At 47.3% G+C, this 22,944-nt stretch overlaps 1 protein-coding gene across 5 annotated transcripts in view; it reads left to right on the top strand.

Annotated features, from left to right (window-relative positions):
- mybl1 (v-myb avian myeloblastosis viral oncogene homolog-like 1) overlaps positions 1-22,944 on the top strand; it is a 174,476-nt gene that overhangs the window by 58,929 nt on the left and 92,603 nt on the right. For 4 of the 5 annotated variants that reach the window (XM_038809506.1, XM_038809510.1, XM_038809505.1 and 1 more), the window contains exons 5-8: positions 7,252-7,472; positions 14,169-14,355; positions 14,489-14,557; positions 15,246-15,350. In XM_038809506.1, the coding sequence (XP_038665434.1) occupies positions 7,252-7,472; positions 14,169-14,355; positions 14,489-14,557; positions 15,246-15,350 (582 nt within the window). The remainder of the gene's footprint in view (positions 1-7,251; positions 7,473-14,168; positions 14,356-14,488; positions 14,558-15,245; positions 15,351-22,944) is intronic. The other variant, XM_038809507.1, reaches the window with a different exon arrangement.

Genomic DNA, 22,944 nt, shown 5'->3' with positions numbered 1-22,944 from the left:
AGAAAAAAGGTTAATGCACAAGACAAAGGCTCACGGAGCTAGGGATAATATCCAGCATGGATAGAGAATTGGTTAATGGACAGGAAAACAGGTGGGATAAATGGGGCATTTTCAAGTCGGCAGGCTGAGCCCCTGGTACAGGGGTCATTGCTAGGGCCTCCGCCATTTTCAAACTCTATTAATAGCTTGGCTTGGACGAAGCATCAAGAGTAATGTATCTAGATTTGCTGATGATGCAAAGCTAGGTGGGAATGTAAACTGTCAGGAGGATACAAAGAGGGTGTAAAGAAATATAGACAGGGTAAGTAAGTAGGCAATAAAGTAACAGTATAATATGAGGTTGTTCACTTAGGTTATTCACTTTGGTAGAAAGAATAGAAAAGCAGGGCGGCCGCGGTAAGAGGAGCTCCCGCCGGTGGCCACGATTTGCCGCGATTTCGGGGATTTCCCAGAGTCTTCACTCACCCCCTGACTATCGTCGACCTTTGGGACCGTCACGGGCAGCGCGCGGGCCGGTTTAAAAACCGGCGAAGAACCTCGCGTGCGTGTCGGGCGACAGGATCTGAGGCGCTGGGCCCAGCGTGTGTGTAGTTCGGAGCAGCGGGGACGGAGCTACTAGGAGGCCGAGGCAGCAGGCCCGAGACCAGGGCACGATGTAGGTGGGGTGTCCCACATCGGATGGCTCCCACCTAGAATGAAGGCTGAAGTCTGGTCCCAGGGGAGGTCTGGGGGAATGTAGAGGATAAAGAAAGAAGGTTTAAAGAAGTTTGGTGAAAGTTTTTTTCTCTCCCTGTTTCCCTTTTTTTGTGTGTGAAGGAAGAAAAATTGTTTTAGAATAATTCAGATTGATGAAGGACAGGAGGGTGGCGGGGGAGAGAAGAGAAAAGAAAGAAAAAACAATAAGCCACTGAAGGATGCGAAGAGCAGCATCGAAGAAAGGAGGAAACGTGGGTTCGCCGCTGAATGAGAGGATGAGCAAAAGTGCTGACAGGATGGCGGAAGCCGAACCACAAGACGGGGCTGCACTACTTATGGTGGAGAAGATGACTGAGGTGATGGCAGGGGAGCTGGAAAAGCGGCTCGCGAGGCACATGAAGGCCTTGAGGAACAAGACGATGGTCGCATTGAAGTTATTGGTGGAGAACGCAATCGCCCCGGTGAGGGTGGCGGTGGCAAAGGCATTGGCCGAGGCGAGAGAGCAGGACGAGAAGATGAAGGAAGTGGAGGTGGCCGTGTCACGACACAGCGAGCAGGTCACCTCGATGGGGGACGAGCTGCGGCGGGTGGTGGAGGTCAACAGAGGACTCCGAGCAAAGCTCGAAGACTTGGAGAACCGCTCAAGGCGGCACAGTTTGAGAATTGTGGGCTTGTCCGAAGGGACAGAGGGCCCAAGGCCAACACAATACTTCGCAAAGTTGGCGGAGCTGATGTGGGAGGGTGAGAACCCCTCCCGGTACGAACTAGACTGAGCTCATCGGTCATTAAGGCCGAAGCCCAAAGTGAACGAGCTGCCAAGAGCAGTAATTATCTGCTTCCATAAGTTCTGCACGAACGAGAAGGTATTAAGCTGGGCGAAGCAGAAGCGTGAGTTGCTGTGGGATAGTACTGCGGTTCAGATCTACCAGGACTTGACGGTGGAGTTAGCAAAAAGATGAGCGGCATTTGGGCGAGTGAAGGCAGCATTGTACAAGGGGGTGTGATTTGGTTTGGTGTACCCGGCGAAGTTGAGGGTAACATATGGTGCCAAAGACTTTTATTTTGAGACAGCGGAGGTGGCTGAGGCGATCGTGAGGGCAGAAGGCTTGGGACAGATGTGAGGAGTGGAACTGGAAGAGAGACTGTAGACTGTGTTTCAGCAGCTGGAAAATATATAAATGCTACAACTTTCTTTTTACTGATGTGTATTGTAATTTACTTCTCTTTGCATTGTTACAGAGTTCAAGTTAATGGTGGGTTGATTGGCGTTCTATGTTGTGATGGTTAAGTGTTATGTTCGTGAATTGATTGGATTGGATTGTTGGTTTTGTTTTTTTTTGTTTGTTTTTTCTTTCTCTGGGACTGGGTGGAAGGAGACGATATATCTTGGCGGGGGAGCCACCTGCGCTAGCTAACTACAGTCAGCTAGTGAACGGAGTTGAGGTGAGAGGAGGGCTGCGGACGTTGGAGCCTGGGTAGCAGGCTTCAATGGGCCTACGAGGCGAGAAAGGGGGGGGGGGGGGGGGGGGGGTGGAATGAAATGGATGCTGGGGGATGTTGTTTCAGGGGGAAATGTGGGGCAGGGCCCGGTGGTAAGATGATGGTGGATAAGAAAGGTGGGGGTGGGGTGAGAGACCCCCAGTATGGATAGTCATGTGGAACGTGAGAGGGCTAGGAGGTCGGGTCAAGAGGTCAAGGGTGCTTACGCATCTTTAAAGTTTGGAAGCAGATGTGGCAATGCTGCAGGAGACTCACCTGAAGGTGAAGGACCAGGTGAGACTTAAAAAGGGCTGGGTTAGCCCAGTGTTTCACTCTGAATTTGATGGAAGGGCTCGAGGGGTAGCGCTGTTGGTCAGCAAAAAGGTACGCTTCCAGATGGGGAAGGTGGTGGCAGATCAGGGGGGGTAGATATGTGATTGTGACGGGGCGCTGGAGGGGAAATTAGTGGCGCTGTATACCGTCTGAATTGGGACGATGTGGGATTCGCGAAGAAGGTATTTGGGGCCATTCCCGACTTGGACACACATGAGCTGATTGTTGGGGGGGGGGGGACTGGAACTTGATGCAGGAGTCAAGGTTGGACAGATCACGGCCACGCTCGCTGGTCCCATTGGTGGGGGCGAAGGTGCTGGCTGGGCTAATGGTGAAAATGGGAAAATTGGGTTCCTGCACCCAAGGGAACGGGAGTACACGTTTTTCTCAGCAGTCCATAAGGTATACTCACAGATCGACGTTTTTATGATGGGAAAAGCTTTGCTGGCTGGGGTCAAGGGGTCGGCATACTCTACAATAGCAGTGTCAGATCACGCTCCGCATTGGGTGGATATGGTACTGGAGAAGGGGGTAGCGCAGAGGCTGGGGTGGAAACTGGATGTGGAGCTTTTGGGGAACCAAGTGTTCTGTGAGAAAATTGAAACGGTAAGTAAGGAATATGTAGGTTTCAACTGTACGGGTGAGGTGTCGAAGGCAGTTGTCTGGGAGGCTCTAAAGGGAGGGGTGAGGTAATTTTGTTTAAGGCCAGGGTGGACAAAGAGGAGAGTTTGGAGCGGCAGAGGGTAACAGATGAGATGTTGGAGGTAGATAGGAGTTATGCAGAAGATGGGGACCCAGTGAAGCTGGAAAAGAGGAGGGAACTACAGGTGAGCTTCGACTGACTGTCCACCAGGAAGGCGGTGCGCCAGCTGAGACGAGCAAGGGGTGCTGTTTATGAATATGGAGATCAGGCCAGCTCTGCAGGTCAGCTCCGGAGGGAGGCAGCGGCAAGGGAAATTCTTCAGGCGAGGGATAGGGAAGGGAAGTTGGTGGTGGCGCCGGAGCTGATTTACAAGGTTTTTGAGGAGTTTTATGAGAGGTTGTACAGGCCAGAGCCACCCGGGGGAGACCGTGAGATGCAGGAATTTCTAGATGGGTTGGAGTACCCGAGGCTAGGGGAGGGGGACAGGGCTACATTAGAAGGAGCGATAGTGGAGCAGGAGATAAAGGATGCGACTGGGAGGATGCAGTCGGGGAAGGTGGCAGGGCCGGATGGGTTTCCGGTGGAATATTATAAAAAACTCAAGGATAAGTTGGCACCCCTGATGGTGGCGATGTTTGAAGAGGTGATAGGGAAGGGGGTGCTGCGACTAACCTTGGGGCAGGTATCGATTTCACTGTTGCTAAAAAAAGATAAGGATCCGATGGAGTGTGGGTCGTATAGGCCCATATCACTTCTGAATGTGGGCGCAAAAGTATTGGTGAAGGTACTGGCGGGTAGGCTGGAGGAGTGCCTCCCGAAGGTGATAGGTGAGGATCAGACGGGGTTCGTGAAAGGGAGGCAGCTCTTTTCAAATGTTAGACGGGTATTGAATGTGGTTATGGCACCGGCTGAAGGGAAGGAAACAGGTGGTTGTGGCATTGGACGCTGAAAAGGCGTTTGACCGGGTAGAATGGGGGTACCTGATGGCAGTTCCGGTTTGGGATTGGACCAAGATTTGTGAATTGGGTAAAGCTATTATATCAGGAGCCGAAGGCGAGTCTCCGCACAAACAATATCTGCTCGAGGTACTTTTCTCTCCACCGCAGGCAGGGATGTCCTCTGTCCCCCGCTGCTGTTTGCAGTTGTGATTGAGCCGTTGGCCATCGCATTGAGAAGCTCGGGAGCATGGAAAGGAATAGTGGGGGGGGGGGGGGGGGGTAGAGCATAGGGTGTCCTTATATGCCGACGATTGGCTGCTGTATGTGTCGGAAACCGAGTTGGTCGATATGGGGAATATTGGAGCTACTGCGAGTGTTTGGGTCTTTCTCAGGGTACAAGCTGAACCTGGACAAGAGTGAGTATTTTGTGGCGTCTCGGGTGGGGGGCTGCCATTCCGTAGGGAAGGGACTCGCTTTAGGTATCTGGGGGTGCAGGTTGCCCGGGAGTGGGGGAGGCTTCGCAGGTACAACATTTCTAGTTTGGTGGGGAGAGTGAAAGCCGATCTGGCAAGGTGGGATGGTCTCCCTCTGTCACTGGCGGGTCGGGTACAGGCGGTTAAAATGAATGTGTTGCCACGATTTCTGTTTATTTTTCAATGCCTACCGATTTTCCTGCCAAATGCTTTTTTCAGGGAGATTGAGGGAAGGATTACCTCGTTCATATGGGGAAGAAGGTGGCCAGAGTGAGAAAGGTGCTGGTACAGAGGGGAAGGCGGGCAGGGTGTTTGGGTCTCCCGAACCTGATGTACTACTACTGGGCGGCGAATGTGGAAAGGTGCGGAGCTGGGTCAGAGGTGTTGATTCCCAGTGGGTCAGAATGGAGGAGAGTTTGTGCAGGGAGTCGGGACTGAAAGCACTAGCAACAGCACGCTCCCAATAGCTCCGGGGAAATACTCAGGGAGTCCGGTAATAATAGCTTAATTGAAAATCTGGAGGCAGTTTCGCCAACACTTCAGTTTGGGGGCAGGGTCAAGGGAAATGCCGATTCGGGGGAACCACAGATTTGAGCCAGGTAGGTGGGATGGAAGTTTTCGGAAATGGGAAGAGAAGGGTATTAAGACGCTAAAAGATTTGTTTCTTGGGGATCGGTTTGTAGAATTGAGGTAGCTGGAAGTGAAGTATGGATTGGAGCAGGGAGAAATGTTTAGATACATGCAGGTTCAGTATTTTGCCTGGAAGGAGATACAGAGCTTCCTGGAGGACCCGGCCTCCACATTGCTGGAGGAGGTGCTGACGACAAGGGGCCTGGAGAAGCGGGTAGTGTCAGCAGTGTACGGAGCTATTTTGGAAGAGAAAATGGCACCACTGGAAGGGATCAAAGCAAAGTGAAGAGTTGGGAGAGGTTATAGAGGAGGGGGTCTGGTGTGAGATGCTCCGGAGATTAAATGCCTCCACCTCATGTGCGAGGTTGGGGCTGATACAGCTGAAGGTGGTGTACAGGGCGCACCTCACGAGGGCAAGGATGAGCCGATTCTTTGAAGGAGTAGAAGATGTGTGTGTCCAAAGCTAGAGGAGTATTGGAAGGAGGTTTTTTGGGGCAATTTCCAAGGTGGTGCACGTGAAACTGGACCCGAGTCCCCGGGAGGCCATGTTCGGGGTGTCAGACCAGCCAGGATTGGAAACGGGTGCGGAGGCAGATATCGTAGCCTTCGCCTTATTGATCGCCCGAAGGCGGATCCTGCTGGGATGGAGAGCAGCCTCTCCACCCTGTGCCCTGGCGTGGCGGGGGGACCTGTTGGAATACTTGATCCTTGAGAAGATTAAGTTTGAACTGAGGGGAAGCTCGGATGGGTTCTACAAGTCATTGGTGTAATTTATTGTGCACTTTCAAGTACTGGATAATATCGAACATTAGTTGGGGGAGGTGGGTGGGAGGGTTGGGGGAAGGGGGGTATATTAAGGATGACTATGGGTAATCCCTAATTCCTTTTTTGTCATTTGTTTATGTAAACATACAGGCTGATGTTTGGGGGTTGGTGGGAGGATGGGATCATTGTTATTGTTATGGGGATTGACATATCTGTTGCTGATTATTCTTTATTTTTGGTGGGTGTAAATTCGGGAGAAAATGTGAAAAAGGAGAATAAAAATATTTTTAAAAAGAAAGAATAGAAAAGCAGAATATATTTTAAAAGGTCAAACTTGTAAATGTTGATGTTCACTAGGCTTGGATGTACTTTTACAAGGAATACTTAAAATTCGTATGCAGTTGCAGCAAGCAATTGGGAAGGCAAATGGAATGTTCTTTATTGCAAGGGGATTGGAGTACGAGAATAACTATGATTTACTGCAATTGTATAGGGCTTTATTGATCCCAAACTTGGAATACTGTGAGTTGTTTTGTTCTCCATATTTAAGAAAAGATGTACTTGCATTTGAGCTGGTACAGCATAGGCTCACTAGATTGGTCTCTGGGAAGTGGGGGTTGTCTGACGATGAGAGGGTGCGTAAATCGGGCTGATATTCTGGTTTATTGGAAAGATTAGAGGTGATCGCATTGAAACGTTCAAGATTCAGAAGGATCTTGATATGGCAGACAGTGAGAGGTTATTTTTCCTGACTGGGGGATCTAAAATACAGGGTCACAGCCTTGGGACTAATCATTTTAGGCCTGAGATGAGGAGAAATTTCTTCACTCTGAGGGTTTTGAATCTTTGGAATTCTCTACCTAGGGTTATGGATGCTCCATCGTCGAATATATTTCAGGCTGTAATAGGTAGATTTTGGGGTCTTGGGGAGTCGAGGTATATGGGGAGGATGCTGGAAAGTGGAGTTGAGGTGGGGATCAGCCATGATGGCATTGAATGGTGTGGAACAGGCACAAGGAGCTGTATGATCTAATCCTGCTCTTGCTTCTTATTTTGTTATTATGAAATTAAAACAGAAAATGCTGAAAATACTCAGATCAACAATGAAGAAGGGAGCTATTTATGTTTCCGTTTGATGACTGATCATCAGACTTTCTTAGATTTTTTATGTGTTTGTGCTTTAATTTTTGCAAAATCTAATTTGACCATTATTTAATTCAATGTATGAAGTATGGAATCAGTTACTTGTGATGTGTTAAAAGTTTTGACTTTTTTTTTTCTTCACTGCCAATAGGTAATTGAGTTGGTTCAGAAATATGGTCCAAAACGATGGTCACTGATTGCCAAATACCTAAAAGGCAGGATTGGAAAACAATGTCGGGAAAGGTGGCACAATCATTTAAACCCTGAAGTAAAAAAATCATCTTGGACAGAAGAAGAAGACAAGATCATTTATGAAGCACATAAGCGTCTGGGAAATCGCTGGGCTGAGATTGCAAAGCTGCTTCCTGGAAGGTATGTTAAATCTATGTCTACAATTTTTAAATGCCCTGATTGGACCAAAAACGTTAAAGGAAATCATTATTCGTTTGACCTTGCCGACGATGTGATTGATGTTGAAGCATGGAATATCAGCGCAGAAAGCAAAGAGGTGGGATAAAGGGAAGTTTTCTCATTTTTCTTGCATGATGCATTATCTCACTTCTTTCAATGCTGAATTAGATCTGACATCTGTCTGTCCATTTGGTTAGCTTGATGTCTCCTTCAAGCATTCACAATTTCCTATACTCCAGTTTGGTGTCATCAGCAAATTTAAGTATGTTCCGTCTATTCCTAATCTATACATATCCATGTGGAACACTACTTTGTGCATATTTATATTACCAGTAACTTAACTTCCCTTTTTTCCATCCGCCAGTCACATGTATGTCCATGTTACCACATTCCCATTAATTCTATTTGCTGTTATCATCACCGTTGTCACTTTATGTGGCACTTTACCTGAATGTTTTTTGGTGGTCTATATAAATCTCATACATGACTTCACCTTTACCAATTCTTTGTTATTTCTTCAAATAATTGTATACGGTTGGGCAAGCATGTCCTGAGCTTTAAAAGTCTCTCTACTTGATCAGCTTTTGTTTCTTCAAATACTTTGTAATTTTACGATGCATTATAGACTCCAGAGGATTATCAACGACTGAAAAACTCAGTAATTTCATGTCTGATCCTAGCCTTCCTCTTTTTGAAGTAGGGATCCAATTTGTTTGTGCAACTTTGTGGGTTTTTGGGGGGGGGGCGGAAGTCTGTGTTGACTTCTTTCCGAGCTTTCCTCAGGATGTTCCAACTCAACAATTGGGTCCCAGTAACCTGTCTCCCATAAATTTAAGTGGCTACTTCAGAATGATCACTTTTTTTGAATAACAATGCCGTCAATAGAATCATAGAATCCCTACACTGCAGAAGGAGGCCATTTGACCCATCGAGTCTGCACCAATCCTCCAAAAGAACACCCTACTTAGGTCCACTCCACAGCCCTATTTCTGTAACCTCCCTCACCTTTGGACACTAAGGGGCAATTTAGCATGGCCAATGCACCTAACCTGCACATCTTTGGACTATGGGAGGAAACTGGGAGAAAACCCATGCAGACATGTGCAAACTCCACACGCTGTTACGCACCGTCAGAGTCGAACCCGGGTCCCTGGCACTGTGTGGCAGCAGTACTAACCACTGTGCCCCCATGCTGCCTTTTTAACATATATTTTTATTGGATTTAATTTTTTTTTTACAAATATCACAATGAAGGAAAAGAAAACCCCACAAAGAATCAATGCAGGATTCAGCCAACACAGATACATCATACAAAAGGAAACAAAAAAATATTCATATGTACTCCAGCACTAAGGGGAGTATGCTTGTACCCCACAGCGCAATCCAACCCCCATACAGGCCTGGGACAGAACAGACAACAGTCATATGACTACAAAATTATGAAGAGAAGACTAGAAATGGCAGCTGCAAGTTATTCCTGTGGAAAAAGAAAAAAAAAAGTAAACACCAGAGCCAACCTACCAGATCCCAGATTCAAAGCACCGATTAAATGCCCAACAACTAACGGGGAATAAACGGCCTGACTGCCAAAAAGATAACACTCCCCCAAGGGGAATGACAGGATAACAATAAGGCTAGAAATTAAAGTAAAGATAACCTCAGCCCCATCATGGGGAGAAAGGAGCAGTCAATACAACCCCCGCCCACCCCCCTCAAAAAGGGAGGGAGGGCCGACCCACCCACCCAAGGGTAAAACAGGATCAACGAGCACCCCTCAGAATCTCTCAGGGATTACAACGATCGAAGCACGAGATGCCAACACTTCCACCATGTCGTCTCACAAGCACCCAGGAGGGATGACTCAACTGGTTCGAGACCTCCAACCCCTCATGACTAACATCAAGAAGAGAACAAAACAGGAACAGTGGTAAGCGGAGCCAAACTATCCTGGGCTTTGAAGACATGATGTATTGTGATCCATCGAATCTGGTTCACAACACATGGCAAATTCTCAAACTCACACAGAGTATTCCGCTACCTCAGTGTTCTTCAAACTTTTTTTCCGGAGACCCATTTTTACCAACCGGCCACGCCGGCCGACCTGCGCGACCCACCATTTTCTTTTGCCTTGTTTGCTGCTGACAAAAATGGAGGAAATGGTTTTGGGTCCCTTTGGCCCTCGTACACGCTCCTCCAATGGAACCTGTTGGATGAAGGTGAAGCCTTCCGGTGTCCGAAAGTATGGAGTCTCCACCTGTCCAAAGTTCTGCATTTTTTCCCTGTAAAATATCAAATAAACACCAGCCGAAACTTGTGAAAAAAAAATTAGTAAAATAAATGAAAAAAACTGAATAAAACGCGCCTGGACTTGTAAAAAAAAATTAAATGAATAAAAACCACTACAAAACTTGTAAAACAAAAAGCTGCAAACGTTTAAAACAAATAGCAGCCACACTGCTCATGCGTGCCCGATTATCGTGCGCGCATGCGCAATGTGGCCAAATTTTTTTTAACATGCTTGCAGCCGGCGTTATGAAAAGCTGGCTGCTGCGCGGGGATTTGCGCGAGCGGGAGTGCTGCAGACAACGGCTCCGCGACCCTCCCGACACCCGCCCACGACCCATCCGGAGGCCGCGCCCCCGACTTTGAAGAACACTGCGCTACCTGGCACACATGGCGGCAAATTCTCACACTCACTTGGGGAGTCTTCCACTACCTGTCGCACATGGCTGCAAATTCTCAAACTCACTCAGGGAGTCTCGCATCGAGGACCAGGCCAGGTGGTGCACCCCTCCCAGTCCTCTTCTCTCTTTCCCGAATCCACCAGGATGGGCAATAAACTATGCAGCAGGGTCTTGACACTGCTGAGGCAGGCCCTCGCCAGGGACAATGCTCTCTATTGCAAAAACCTCCTTGTGCGCCTCCATCGCCTCCACAAAAATATCCCACAACTCTTGGAATTGAGCCCTGACGACTGTAGATTCAAGGATTTTAAACCAGAGAGCATCATCATTCGTCTCTGCACACAGCATCGTCAAAACGGGAGCCCGCTCAATAGCAATTGCGCCACTGAAAGCCCGGCCACACCCCAGTCCACTCCAGCCGCCACAATCAAAGGATTTGAGCATTTAATCTTGACTCTTTCAGATAGAGACACTGGCCAAATACCTCTTGGGACATGGCACAAGCTATGTACACCAAGAAAACACAATTACAAAGCATGCACTGGGATGAAAAGGTGGATTAAAAGATTAGCCGAGCCGAAGCTCGTGAAAATGCAGCCGCTCCTACACTCACATCACTTGACCCCCCCTCAAGCCAATAATACTCCTTTTGGTAACTATATTATCTAGTTATGTTTAGTTTACTTACTGTAACAACAGGTTTATTATTTGAATTGTAGGTTAGCTTCACATTCAGACGTTTCTTCTAGCTCATATCTCTCTTCATTTTCTAGTGATATTGGTGTCCTTGAATTTAATGTGTGTGTAATTGCTAGTGTGGCACACTAACAGTCTTGATGCTGCCTCCTCTAGTCAAGAAGTTTAAATGTGACCAAATAAGGCAATCATAAAACAAAATTAATTTGGCAGAGTCCTCTAAAAGATGAGATAAAATTCTTACAATGCCATTAACCAGTATTTTTTTCACATGAAGGTGATTAATTAATGATTGGCATCAAGGCAACATTTGACTGAATATGGCATTGAGACAATCTAGTAAAACTGAAATCATGGAAATTGGAGGGGGAAATTCCCCAGTAGCTGAAGTCAAACCTAGTTGGCTGTGGTTGATCAGGGGCAAATGTCACGGCTTCAAGCATCACTGCAGAAATTCCTCAGAACAGTGTCCTGGGGTCTACCATTTTCAGTTGCTTCATCTTCCCTCCATCATAAGGTTGGAAGTGGGAATGGTCACTCATTTTTTAAATTAAGGGCAATTTAGCATGGCCAATCCACCCACCCTGCACATCTTTTGGGTTGTGGGGATGAGATCCACATAGACACTGGGAGAATGTACAAACTCCACATGGACAGTTACACGGGGCTGGGATTGAACACAAGTCCTTGGTACAGAGGCAGCAGTGGTAACCACTGCACCACCGTGCCACCCCTGGGAATGGTCACTCATGACTGAACAGTGTCCAGTTCAATTCATAACGTCTCAAATAATAAAATACTCCGTGCCAGCATTCAACAAGACTTGGCCAAAATTCAGGCTTGGCATGTAAAATCTTTGCCATACAAATGTGACCATTTCTCACTAAAGAATTTAAATATCTTCCCATGACATTCAATGGTGCTCCCATCTCTCAATCCCCCACCATCAGTGTCTTGTGGGTTGCCATTGACCAAAGATTTAACTGGGTCAGTCACATAGCTTCTGACAGGCCAGAAATCTGGAAACCTATGGAATTCTGAAGTGTCAAACTTGCCTCTTGACTCCCCAAAGTCTGCCTACTATCTGTAAAACACAAATCAGGGGTGTGATAGAATACTCTCCACTTTATTTTTTTCTATAAATTTAGACTACCCAATTATTTTTTTTCCAATTAAAGGGCAATTTAGCATGGCCAATCCAGCTAACCAGCACATCTTTGGGTTGTGAGGGTGAAACCCACGTAGACACAGGGAGAATATGCAAACTTCACACGGACAGTGACCCAGGGCTGGGATTCGAACCCGGTGCCTCAGTGCCGTAGTCCCAATGCTAACCACTGTGCCGCCATGCTGCCCTAATACTCTCCACTTTCGTAGGGTGTGTCTCCAATAACACTCAAGAAGCTCAACAGTGTCCAAGGCAAAGTCAAATGCCTGATTGCCACCCCATCCATCACCTTTAAACGCTTACTCAACAGATGGCGCACAGTAGCAGCAGGATATACTATTCAGGTGCTACACTGCAGCAACTTGCCACGGCTCCTTTGTCGGCACCTTCCATACCCGCAGCCTCTAACACCTAGGAGGTCAAGTGCAGCAGGTGATCGGAAAATCTTCCTCCTGCAATTTCCCCTCCAAGCCATTTACCATCCTAATTTGGAAATATATTGCTGTTCTGTGTCGTTGAGTCAAAAATGTGGAACTCCCTGTATGTTCACTTTAGATGTACTGACACCACATAGACTGTAGCAGATCAAGAAAGCAGTTCTACCATCTGATCAAAGGCAGTTAGGGATGGGCAACAAATGCTTGCCTTGTTGATGACATTTACATCCCATGAATAAATAGAACAAATACGGCCAGGTCAATGTGCATGTGGATATCATGGGCGGGATTCTCCAATAATGGGGCTATGTCCCCACTCCAGCATCAAAACATGGGCGTTTACTCTGGGTTTTTCTTCAGAAAGTCCAGAGTGAATCTCCAATTTGCAGGGGGCTAGCAGAGCCCTGGAGTACTACTAGCAGCTCTGGCTGCCGATATGGGGCCCTTCACTTCACTGGTCGGGAGTCTGCTCATGGCTGCGCTGTGTGCAATGGCGGACTCACCGCGGACCGGCCCCGAAAATATAGGCCCCCCCCCCCCCCCCCCCCCCCGAGATTGCGCACGCCCGCGGATCGGTGGCCCCCGATCGCTAGCCTGGCCGTCCGTGAGACCCCCCCGCCCCCCACCATGGTGGCCGTGGACTGACTCTGCAGCCACCACTGGCCGTTCCCGACAGGCAAAACATGGTTAGCACCATGCCGTCAGGAATCCGGCCAGTTTTTGTTGGAGAATGGCCGCGGAGGCCTCTGTCAATGGCCCCCTACCCGTGCCGTGTAGACCGCACGCTCCCGATTCGCGGCGATTCTCCGGGGACTGCAGAAACGTGGGAGTGGTATCATGCCACATTTTGGCGTTAACACCCATTCTCCGCCCCCGCGCCGATCGCGATTTTGGCTCGGTGAATCCCGCCCTGTGCCTGTGGTAGGCAATCTGACATTCTTAAATTGAAATTGGAATGGGTTTGAGTAATCCTGTTGGTCCTTATTTTAACTGCCCCATCTGATAGAAACTGGAAAGGGACACAGTTAACCTAATGAGAGTCACTTATCCCACAAATCCAGCTTCACTCCTGCCCTGTGCCAATATTAACCTGCCTTTTTGAGGATGACATCGACAGGGAGGAAGCCCAGGTTCTTTTTAAATATGCAAATAGTCTGATAATACCATCTGGAAAAATAACCAATGGGCTGAGCAGTGCTCGTTCGTTTATTTTTTTAAAAACTCCTGCCCCCCCCCCCCACCCTTTCGAAGTATTGTCGCTTGTTTGCATTCCCATCAACTGTCCGAGAGACTGCAGTGTGCTTAAATGAGACCCTGCTGTTTAGATCAGCATAACCTTCAGATGGCTGAACTTTTCTGGCATTTCCAGATGCTACCATGCTTTTCCGTACTCTCCTGCCTTCCTACAATGATTCTGGCTCACAAGTATGTGCATATTTTTTAAGAATGATTGCCATTTAACTTTGTTTTTGTACAATTCCTATATTTAAGGTGATATACACCTTTTGTCTTGTCATTTTAAAACTATTTGGTGTGAATGCTCCATTCTTTCACCTAAAACTCATTTCTCTGTGTTCTATTTACTGTCACGAGCTGATCTTTGTTTACTTTAGCAATAATATACAGAACTTTGTCTGGTTTTTATACAAATATTTCTAATAAATTCATGCAGGACAGATAATTCAATCAAGAACCATTGGAATTCCACAATGAGAAGGAAAGTTGAGCAGGAAGGATATCTGCAGGAGGTTCCCAAATGTGACTTGCTTCCAAACATACAGCAACAGAAAGTACCACCTCGGACACCTCTGAACACCGTGCAGTTCCACAACCAGTTTTTCATTCCTGTGTCCACGCAAGTAAATCACTTGTACTTTTTTTAACTGAGTAATTCATGAATTCAAATAAAATTGCATATTTGATGTTGGTTTGATATTGAATCTTGAAAAGTTTTGAAATCTAAATTGAGATATTGTGTAATGTCTTTTTCAGGCCCTCAGACATCAGTACTTGGGTGCTGAAGAATCTTGCACAGAAAATACGACAACAGGTTTTACTCAAGTAAGAAACTGACTTTTCTTTCTTTAATTTGATTTTCGTGAGGTTTAAGAGTACATACTACTAGTTTGGTTTTTATACATGTGTTGTAATGAAGGCATCGTCAAAGATATTGTAAGGTTTAAACTTGGACATTTCGGAAAATATATTTCTGTTTGTCACATTACAATGCATTGAGCATTATCTATTTAAATTATAATGTGTTCTGTCTTTGTTATCCATGATACCTCATACTATGTCTGGATTCAGAAATGTGTTTTCAAAACTCCATTTACTCTGCTTCAACGTATACTTTGATCAATATGGAACAAATATAGCAAATTTTAAGACTACTGGTTTCTTTTAATAAAGATCAAAAATAGTTAGCGTTCTGCTTCAAAGCTGTGATTCTGGTTGCACTGGTCTGAGGCACTAGGGCTGTCCTATAAGTAAAACAGAAGTCCACAGTAAAATATTTTGCGACCATTTTAATGTGGTTGATTGATTGATCTTGTTAAAAGGTCAGTTTAATCCATTGCACCAGAATATTAAAGATTGTGTTATCATTGATAACCTTGCAATAGTTCATGCACTTGAATGAAAGAGTAAACATCATCTCTCTCTCCCTCTCTCTCTCTCTCTCTCTCCCTTCCTGTCACTCTCCATTTTGTTCTTTTCCTTTTTTTGTTCTCTTGTTACATGTTCACTTCAGCAACCATATGTTGATGATGATCCTGATAAAGAACAAAGAATAAAGGAACTTGAACTCCTCCTAATGTCAGCAGAGAATGAAGTCAGAAGAAAACGAGCAGGAGCTGTAAGGATTCTGTGCACTCACAACCTTTAGATTGCTTAGCTTTTTTCATCTTAGACTTGCTATTTCATCTGTGCTTTTTTTCTTATTTTAGCCTTTCATTGAGATGCTGTGATTCCATTAACACTTAGAACTGTATTTTAGAAATTAGTAAAATAACATCTTTATGTCTTGGTTGGAAGTCCTTTTTCTCTCGAGCTCTCTTGTAGAAGAAACAATCATTTGTCACGCCGAATGTTAGAATCTTTTCTCCCACAGCATGCACTTTATGGTGGCATTTATTGTGGTGAGTTTTTTTGAAAAAGTGGTATTCATCATTGAGCACGACTTCCATGCCTTCCTGCAGCAAATTTACATCTTTGCTTTTAAGGCTGAACATTATTCATTTCTTAGTTACCACTCTCTCCATGCATGACGCTGAACAATGGAAATTGGTTCTACTCAGTGACATTTGAAATGTCTGCTAGTGTGTGATGCCAAATGCTAATCCTGATAACCTACTTGCCACTGAGGATCTTACTTTGCTCCTGAATGGCTGGCTAGTGATGCTTTACGGAAGGCACAGTACACAGCTCAGCATGAAATTTGTTGCACTCATTGACCTGGGTAGTGGAAAGCAATGGCCTTTGTGAGTTGGATTGTGTCAAGGATTGTAATGCTATGAAAGCGATGCTTTGGCACATCTCCTGAGACCTCAGTGGGATGATACCGACTAGACCATATTTCTCCCAAATGCCAAGGTAATGCAGGACATAGACTTGGCAGCCTTCTGCCAAATGCAGGATCATGAGTGTTTGTAAATAAACAAACTATGATTCTGCAGAGCCACTCTGAGGACAATGCAAACATAACTCGCACTTTTGAGCACATGTAGAGGAATAGGTCACTGTGTCTTGATGTCCCGTGGCATATTGGGGCTCATTTGCAAGATGAAGTCTCTGCATTAGTCATCCATGAGAGCAGGCGTTTGGGGAGATAGTGCTGTCTGAATGTTGCTCCCTCTTGAGACTGTCAAGTGCTAACCATTGACTAATGCTTTTCCTGTTAGTGGATTCTTGCTAAGCTACTGGCATAAATGCATCCATATGTGCAATGGCGTTTCAGCTGCTTGAAGGCTGCCATACACACTGACATGTTGATGCCAGGGTTGAAAGGAATGTACTATGTGTAATTGCCTAAAGTGATGCATAGTGGAGTGCTAATCATATTGCACAGTGGCCACATGTTCCCATGGCTACTGAGTCTTCCAAGGATGACCCTATCGTTATTGCTGAAGTTGACTTGCACTACTTCCATGATCATTGTGAAATTGAAGACCTTTCTGAAGTGTTGATGCTGGGAATGAAGATTTTGTTGTGTCCCCTATATGGAAACCGGGGCGATACGGTGGTACAGTGGTTAGCACTGCTGTGCCTTGGTGTCAGGCATCCGGGTTCAATTCCGGCCTTGGGTGACTGTGGAGTATGTACATTCTCCCCGTGTCTGCATGGGTTTCCTCCCACAGTTCAAAGATGTGCAGTTTAGATGGATTGGCCATGCTAAATTGCCCTTTAGTGTCCAGAGATGTGAACATCGGGTGGGGTTATGAGGATAGAGTGGGGGAGTGGGCCTAGGTAGAATACTCTTTCAGAGGGTCGGTGCAGACTCGATGGGCCGAATGGCCTCCTTCTGCTCTGTCGGAATTCTATGGAAACCTTAAGAGAACTTTGATTCTGAAAACTTCCCTTCACCTTATTCCGTTTGAAATTTTGTAGCTATGAAGTTGTCATGGACATGTCTGCCACGTGTCCCCATGCAGTAGCATTCTCACATCTCCTCTGAATCCTGAACCTCCTCAGTCATCATCTATGGAAACATCAAGCTCCTCAATGTCTCCCTCAAACAACACATTGCACTCTCACCACCACCACCTTTGCAACGCTAGGTTGTGCCCGGCGCAGCAAACAAGAATGATGTCTGATATTCTGTGGTGAATGTTCAGAACTCCACCTGACCCATCAAAACATCGTGAACATATCTTTAATTTGCTCTATTAAAGACCTTTTGGTGGAATGTGCTGCCATCTCTTTAAAATACATCCACCTCCAGGAGAAATCTGACCGATTCAACAGATTGATCTGCATATCAACAAGCAGAAAAATGACAACGGTGCTAAAAAGAAATAAAGCTAAAGATGCATTTAGCAAACTTCAAACCATCTGGAAGTCCAAACAATAGTCACCACCGTTGTCATTGCTGACATGGCTCATGAGGTAAGTGAAGTCTTCAACCTATATTGTTTCTCCATCAAAGATAATTGGAGGTGCTGTTGGTGTGTTGATGTTCATGACTCGCTTTTTCTGCTTGTTGATATGCAGATCAATCTGTTTGCGTACACGTTGAATCTGTCAGATTTCTCCTGGAGGTGGGTGTTTTAAAGAGATGGTAGCACATTCCACCAATACAGTCTTAAGACCAAAATCAGACTCTGCAACAGTAATGTAAAGTTAGTCCTGCTGTATGGAACTGAATGCTGGAGGGGAGTGAAGACAGAAATGGGCAAGGTCAACACCTTTCATAATAGTTGCCTTCCTAAGAGGTATAATATCTATTGGCCAAATAAAATTTCCATTGAAGACATGTACAAGATGACTGGCTGTCACAGCATTTCATTGAGATCTAGAAGCGCTGGATAGGATGGCTCGAACAGATACTAGGGATGTTCCAAGAACACATAGCTTGCTCTAAGATGGCTGAGAAAAGTAAACTTTGCAGGCCAAAAACAATATGGTGTCGGACTGTGGACTGAACAGGAAGTGATGGGGGGCCTACATGGGGAGAGGCACAAGCCATGGCACAAGATGTGGACCCAATGGAGAAACCTTGTTGCAGCCTTATGTCCCATCTGCGATTAGGAGGATAACTAACTAGAAACATCTTTAGAAAAGCGAGGGTGCCTGTGGCACTGTCTTTTTCTCATCTCCACGTATGAAGTGCATTTTCGGTTGATCTTTGGTCGCAGCAAGTGTCTTCGCAGATTTGTCCCCTCCTCCTCAGCATCTGGGACTGCCTGGAGCGCTGCTGACTCTTGGTCTTCGGGCTGATGGTCTTCCCTGAGCAGTGTCAGTCGATGATTACCTCTCTTATTCTAATCACAATTGCCACCAAGGCAGTGTTGCCTGCAACCTGCATTCTCCTCGCCTTGTATCTGTAAATGGATACAATTGAATTATCAATGGCAGCTCCCCCTGAATGGTCTCCCTCCACATAGAAGTCTATATCCAGTCTCTAGCATTTACCTTGACCTACCAAGGCCACTCCTTGCAGGATGATATCATCCTGGAGGATGACTGATGGCTGCGCTTTCCCCACAGACATCACTGCATTCACAAGGGCCTTAATTAGGGCTAAAAGACCCATGTCATGTAAGTAAGAGTCAGCTTTTGGTGGTTGTGTTCCAATGTCCTTTACAATAACTATGATTGCCCAATCCTTGCACTTGCATCATAGCTGCAAGCACAGTGCCTTGGATGCATGACTAGTAACTGGGGATATGGAGGCTCATTTACTTCTTCACAACAGCCATGACCTTTAATGTTTTTGACCATTCTCACATGCCTCCGAGGATCAGGCGCCAATTAATACCATAGGCACTACAGCACCTAAATTTAATAGATGTATGTCTAAATTGCAACATTAGTAAAGGAATCAAGCTCGTTCATTGTGCATCAGACCCTCGAGTCCTGCACTCCGATTTCCATGGTTTCAGAAGGAAAAATATAGGTGCTCCTTCAATCAACCCAAAAAATGTTTGGCTGAACCTCTCCCACACGTCCAGAGATTCCTCCCCAATTGTCATTTTTTGTTTTCTCTAGCTTGATTTTCAAACTGCGTCTTTCTTGGGTGAATGCAGAAATGGTACTGTTGACTTCCATGAGGGAGACCAGCTTCCAACCTCCGCTATCACCCACCAAGTTCCTCCATAGCCACTGTCTCCTAATTTCCCTTCTTCCTTTCATTATCCAGCCTCCCAGTTAGCCTTGAGCCCAACATTGTTCATTTGGATATTCCTGTTCTCCCCAAAACATTCAATGTTGATGCCCCAATGCCATTTGTAAACCTGATTCCTCCCCTTCTTGAAGCCACATTCACACTTGCTTTTCAAGACCCTCCCCCTTTCCCTCCCCTTGCATGTAACTGAATACCTTCCCGTGACTTTAAAGCTACAAACATACAGGATCCAAATGCCTCCCCCAAATGTTACTGTGCCCTCTGTCACAGTACCATGACTCGAATCCCTAGGACCAAATTCTTTAGTGCTTGATTGACCGTGCCCTGCACACCATCCTGTCCTCCCTTGGATGTTACTGTGCCCTTTCCCTCACAATACCATGATTTTAACCCCTAGGACCACATTCCTTAGGTGGTTGGCCACATCATGTTGTGCCCGATCGTCATTGCACAGAGATCTTTCCCCGCCCAAGACATGTATGCCATACAGAGCCTTCCTAACGTGGCCCATTCAGCCCTAGGAAAGTCTCTTCAATATGCACTCGGCAGTATGACCTCGGCCCCAGGGCAGTCTATGACTCTTCCTTGAACAGCCTTATAACTCTTGCCCCAGGGTAGTCTTTCACTACTCCACAGTTCCCTGACTATCCACTAGTTCTAGCTTTGTGTTATCCTTCCCATCTTGTACTCCTCCACCCACCCCTTAGTCTCACCCCTCCCCTCTTGTGTCCCAACCCCACACCCCTGTTGTCACCCAATATTTTGTAGATTCAGTCTGAAAAGGATGGCAAAAGCAGTGTCTTCTCAGTGTGAACTGAAGCTTGCCAGATGTCCACCACTCGTATACAGCTGTAAAACAGACCTTTCTAGTTATCCACTGGCAGGGATCATAATTCTGGTCAGTTGTCCTTTTAATGAGCATTTGTGAGATGTAAATATGGTGCCGGTGTAGATCATCGGGAAGCTCTACTCTCCTTTAACCCGCCATCAAAGTCGGGGAGAATAAAAATTACAAACTAATTTTCCACTGGCAGAAAAGTGACTTTTTCTTTTTTTTTAAAAATAATTTTAATTCAAATTTTCAACAAATTTTAACCAACAAAACAAAGAAAACCAGTAACACACCCCCCCCCCCCCCCCCCAAATACAACAGCAAGAAATTAACACAAAGAATGAGCATGAAACCATAAAACTACACCCCCATAGCAAACACGTAGCCCCCCCCCCCCCGGTTCCTGCTGAAGTTGACCACCTCCTAACGCTCCGCCAGGAAGTCTAGAAACGGCTGCCACCGCCAGAAGAACCCTTGCACCGACCCCCTTAGGGCAAACTTGACCCTCTCCAGTTTGATGAACCCAGCCATGTCATTGATCCAGGATTCCGCGCTTGGGCGCTTCGCATCCTTCCACTGTAAAAGAATCCTGCGCCGGGCTACCAGGGATGCAAAGGCCAGAATCCCGGCCTCTTCGCCTCCTGCACTCCCGGCAAATTGCGAGCCCCCAGCCCGGCTCCACCCTGGAGACAACTACCCTTGACAAGGTCCCCACAACACCCCTCCAACGCAGGACACGGCCAAAACATGTGGGTGTGGTTTGCTGGGCACCCCGAACACCTGCCACACCTGTCTTCTCCCCCAAAGAACCGGCTCAGCCTGGTCCCAGTCATATGCGCCCTATGCAGCGCCTTTAGTTGGATTAAACTAAGCCGTGCGTAAGAGGAGGAGGAATTCACCCTCCCCAAAGCATCCGCCCACGTCCCCTCATCGATCTCCTCTCCCAGCTCCTCCTCCCTCTTCTCTTTCAGCTCTTCCACCGAGGCCTCCTCCCCCTCCTGCATCACTTGGTAGATTGCCGAGATCCTCCCCTGACCGACATACGTCCCTGAAAGCACCCTGTCCTGAACCCCCCTTGGCGGCAACAGTGGAAACTCCGCCACCTGCTGCCTAACAAACGCCCTAATCTGCATATACCTGAAGGTGTTCCCTGGGGGGAGACCGAACCTCCCTTCCAACTCCTCTAAGGTCGCAAACTTCCCATCGAGAAAGAGGTCCCCCAGCCGCCTGATACCTGCCTTGTGCCAGCTCAAAAACCCTCCGTACATTCTCCCTGGTACAAACCGGTGGTTCCCCATATCGGGGACCAAACTGAAGCCTTCACCTCCCCCTATGCCGCCTCCACTGCCCCCAGATTTTGAGGGAAGCCACCACTACCGGACTCGTAGAATACCTTGCTGGAGGGAGCAGCAACGGCGCCGTCACCAGCGCCTCTAAGCTCGTGCCCACACAGGATGCCGCCTCCAACCTCTTCCATGCTGCCCCCTCCCCCTCCATCACCCACCTACATATCATTGCCACGTTCGCAGCCCAGTAGTACCCACACAGGTTGGGCAGCGCCAACCCGCCCACTCCCCTGCCCCGCTCCAGGAATACCCTCCTCGCCCTCGGGGTCTTCTGCGCCCACACAAACCCCGTAATACTCCTCCTGAAAAAAGCCTTCGGGATCATGATGGGTAGACACTGGAATAGGAACAGAAACCTCGGGAGCACCGTCATTTTGACCGACTGGACCCTGCCCGCTAGGGAGAGTGGCAACACATCCCAACTCCTAAACTCCTCCTCCATCTGCTCCACCAACTTCGTAAAGTTGAGCCTATACAGGGCCCCCCAGCTCCTTGCTATCTGGACCCCCAGGTATCTGAAGCTCCTCTCTGCCCTTTTCAGCAGAAGCTCCCCCATTTCTCTCTCCTGGTCCCCCAAATGCACCACGAACAGCTCACTCTTCCCCACGTTGAGCTTATACCCAGAGAAGTCCCCAAACTCCTCAAGAATCCTCATCACCTCCGGCATCCACCCCCCGCCGGGTCTGCAACGTACAACAATAAATTGTCCGCGTGCAAAGACAGCCGATTCTCCTCCCCCCCCCCCCCCCCCCATCCCCGCATTATCCCCCTCCTCCAGTTCCTCGATTCCCTCAGCGCCATGGCCAGGTGTTCGATCACCAACGCAAACAGCAGGGGAGACAGGGGGCACCCCTGCCTCGTCCCCCGGTACAACCGAAAGTTCTCCGACCTCCTCCCATTCGTCACCACACTCGCCACCGGAGCATCATACAGCAGCCTCACCCACCTAATAAATCCCTCACCGAACCCGGACCTCTTCAAAACCTCGCACAGGTATCTCCACTCCACCCTGTCGAAGGCCTTCTCCGCATCCATCGACGCCACTATCTCCGCCTCCCCGTCCACCGCCGGCATCATTATGACATTAAGAAGCCTCCGCACATTAACGTTCAACTGCCTCCCTTCACAAAACCCGGTTGATCCTCGTGAACAACCTGCGGCACCACATCCTCCACCCTCCTGCCAATATCTTGGCCAGCAGTTTTGCATCCAAATTGAGGAGTGAAATCGGCCTCTCTGATCCACACTGGAGGGGGTCCTTATCTCGCTTCAGAATCAGTGAAATCAACGCCCTGGACATCATCGGGGGCAAAGCCCCCCCCCTCCCTTGCCTCATTCAAGGTCCTCACTAGCAGCGGGCCCAGCAGGTCTAAAAACTTCTTATAAAATTCCACCGGGAACCCATCGGCCCCGGTGCCTTCCCTGACTG

This window comes from Scyliorhinus canicula, chromosome 10 (genome assembly GCF_902713615.1).
Source record: "Scyliorhinus canicula chromosome 10, sScyCan1.1, whole genome shotgun sequence".
NCBI lineage: Eukaryota > Metazoa > Chordata > Chondrichthyes > Carcharhiniformes > Scyliorhinidae > Scyliorhinus > Scyliorhinus canicula.
This window is presented reverse-complemented; position numbering and strand designations above follow the sequence as displayed.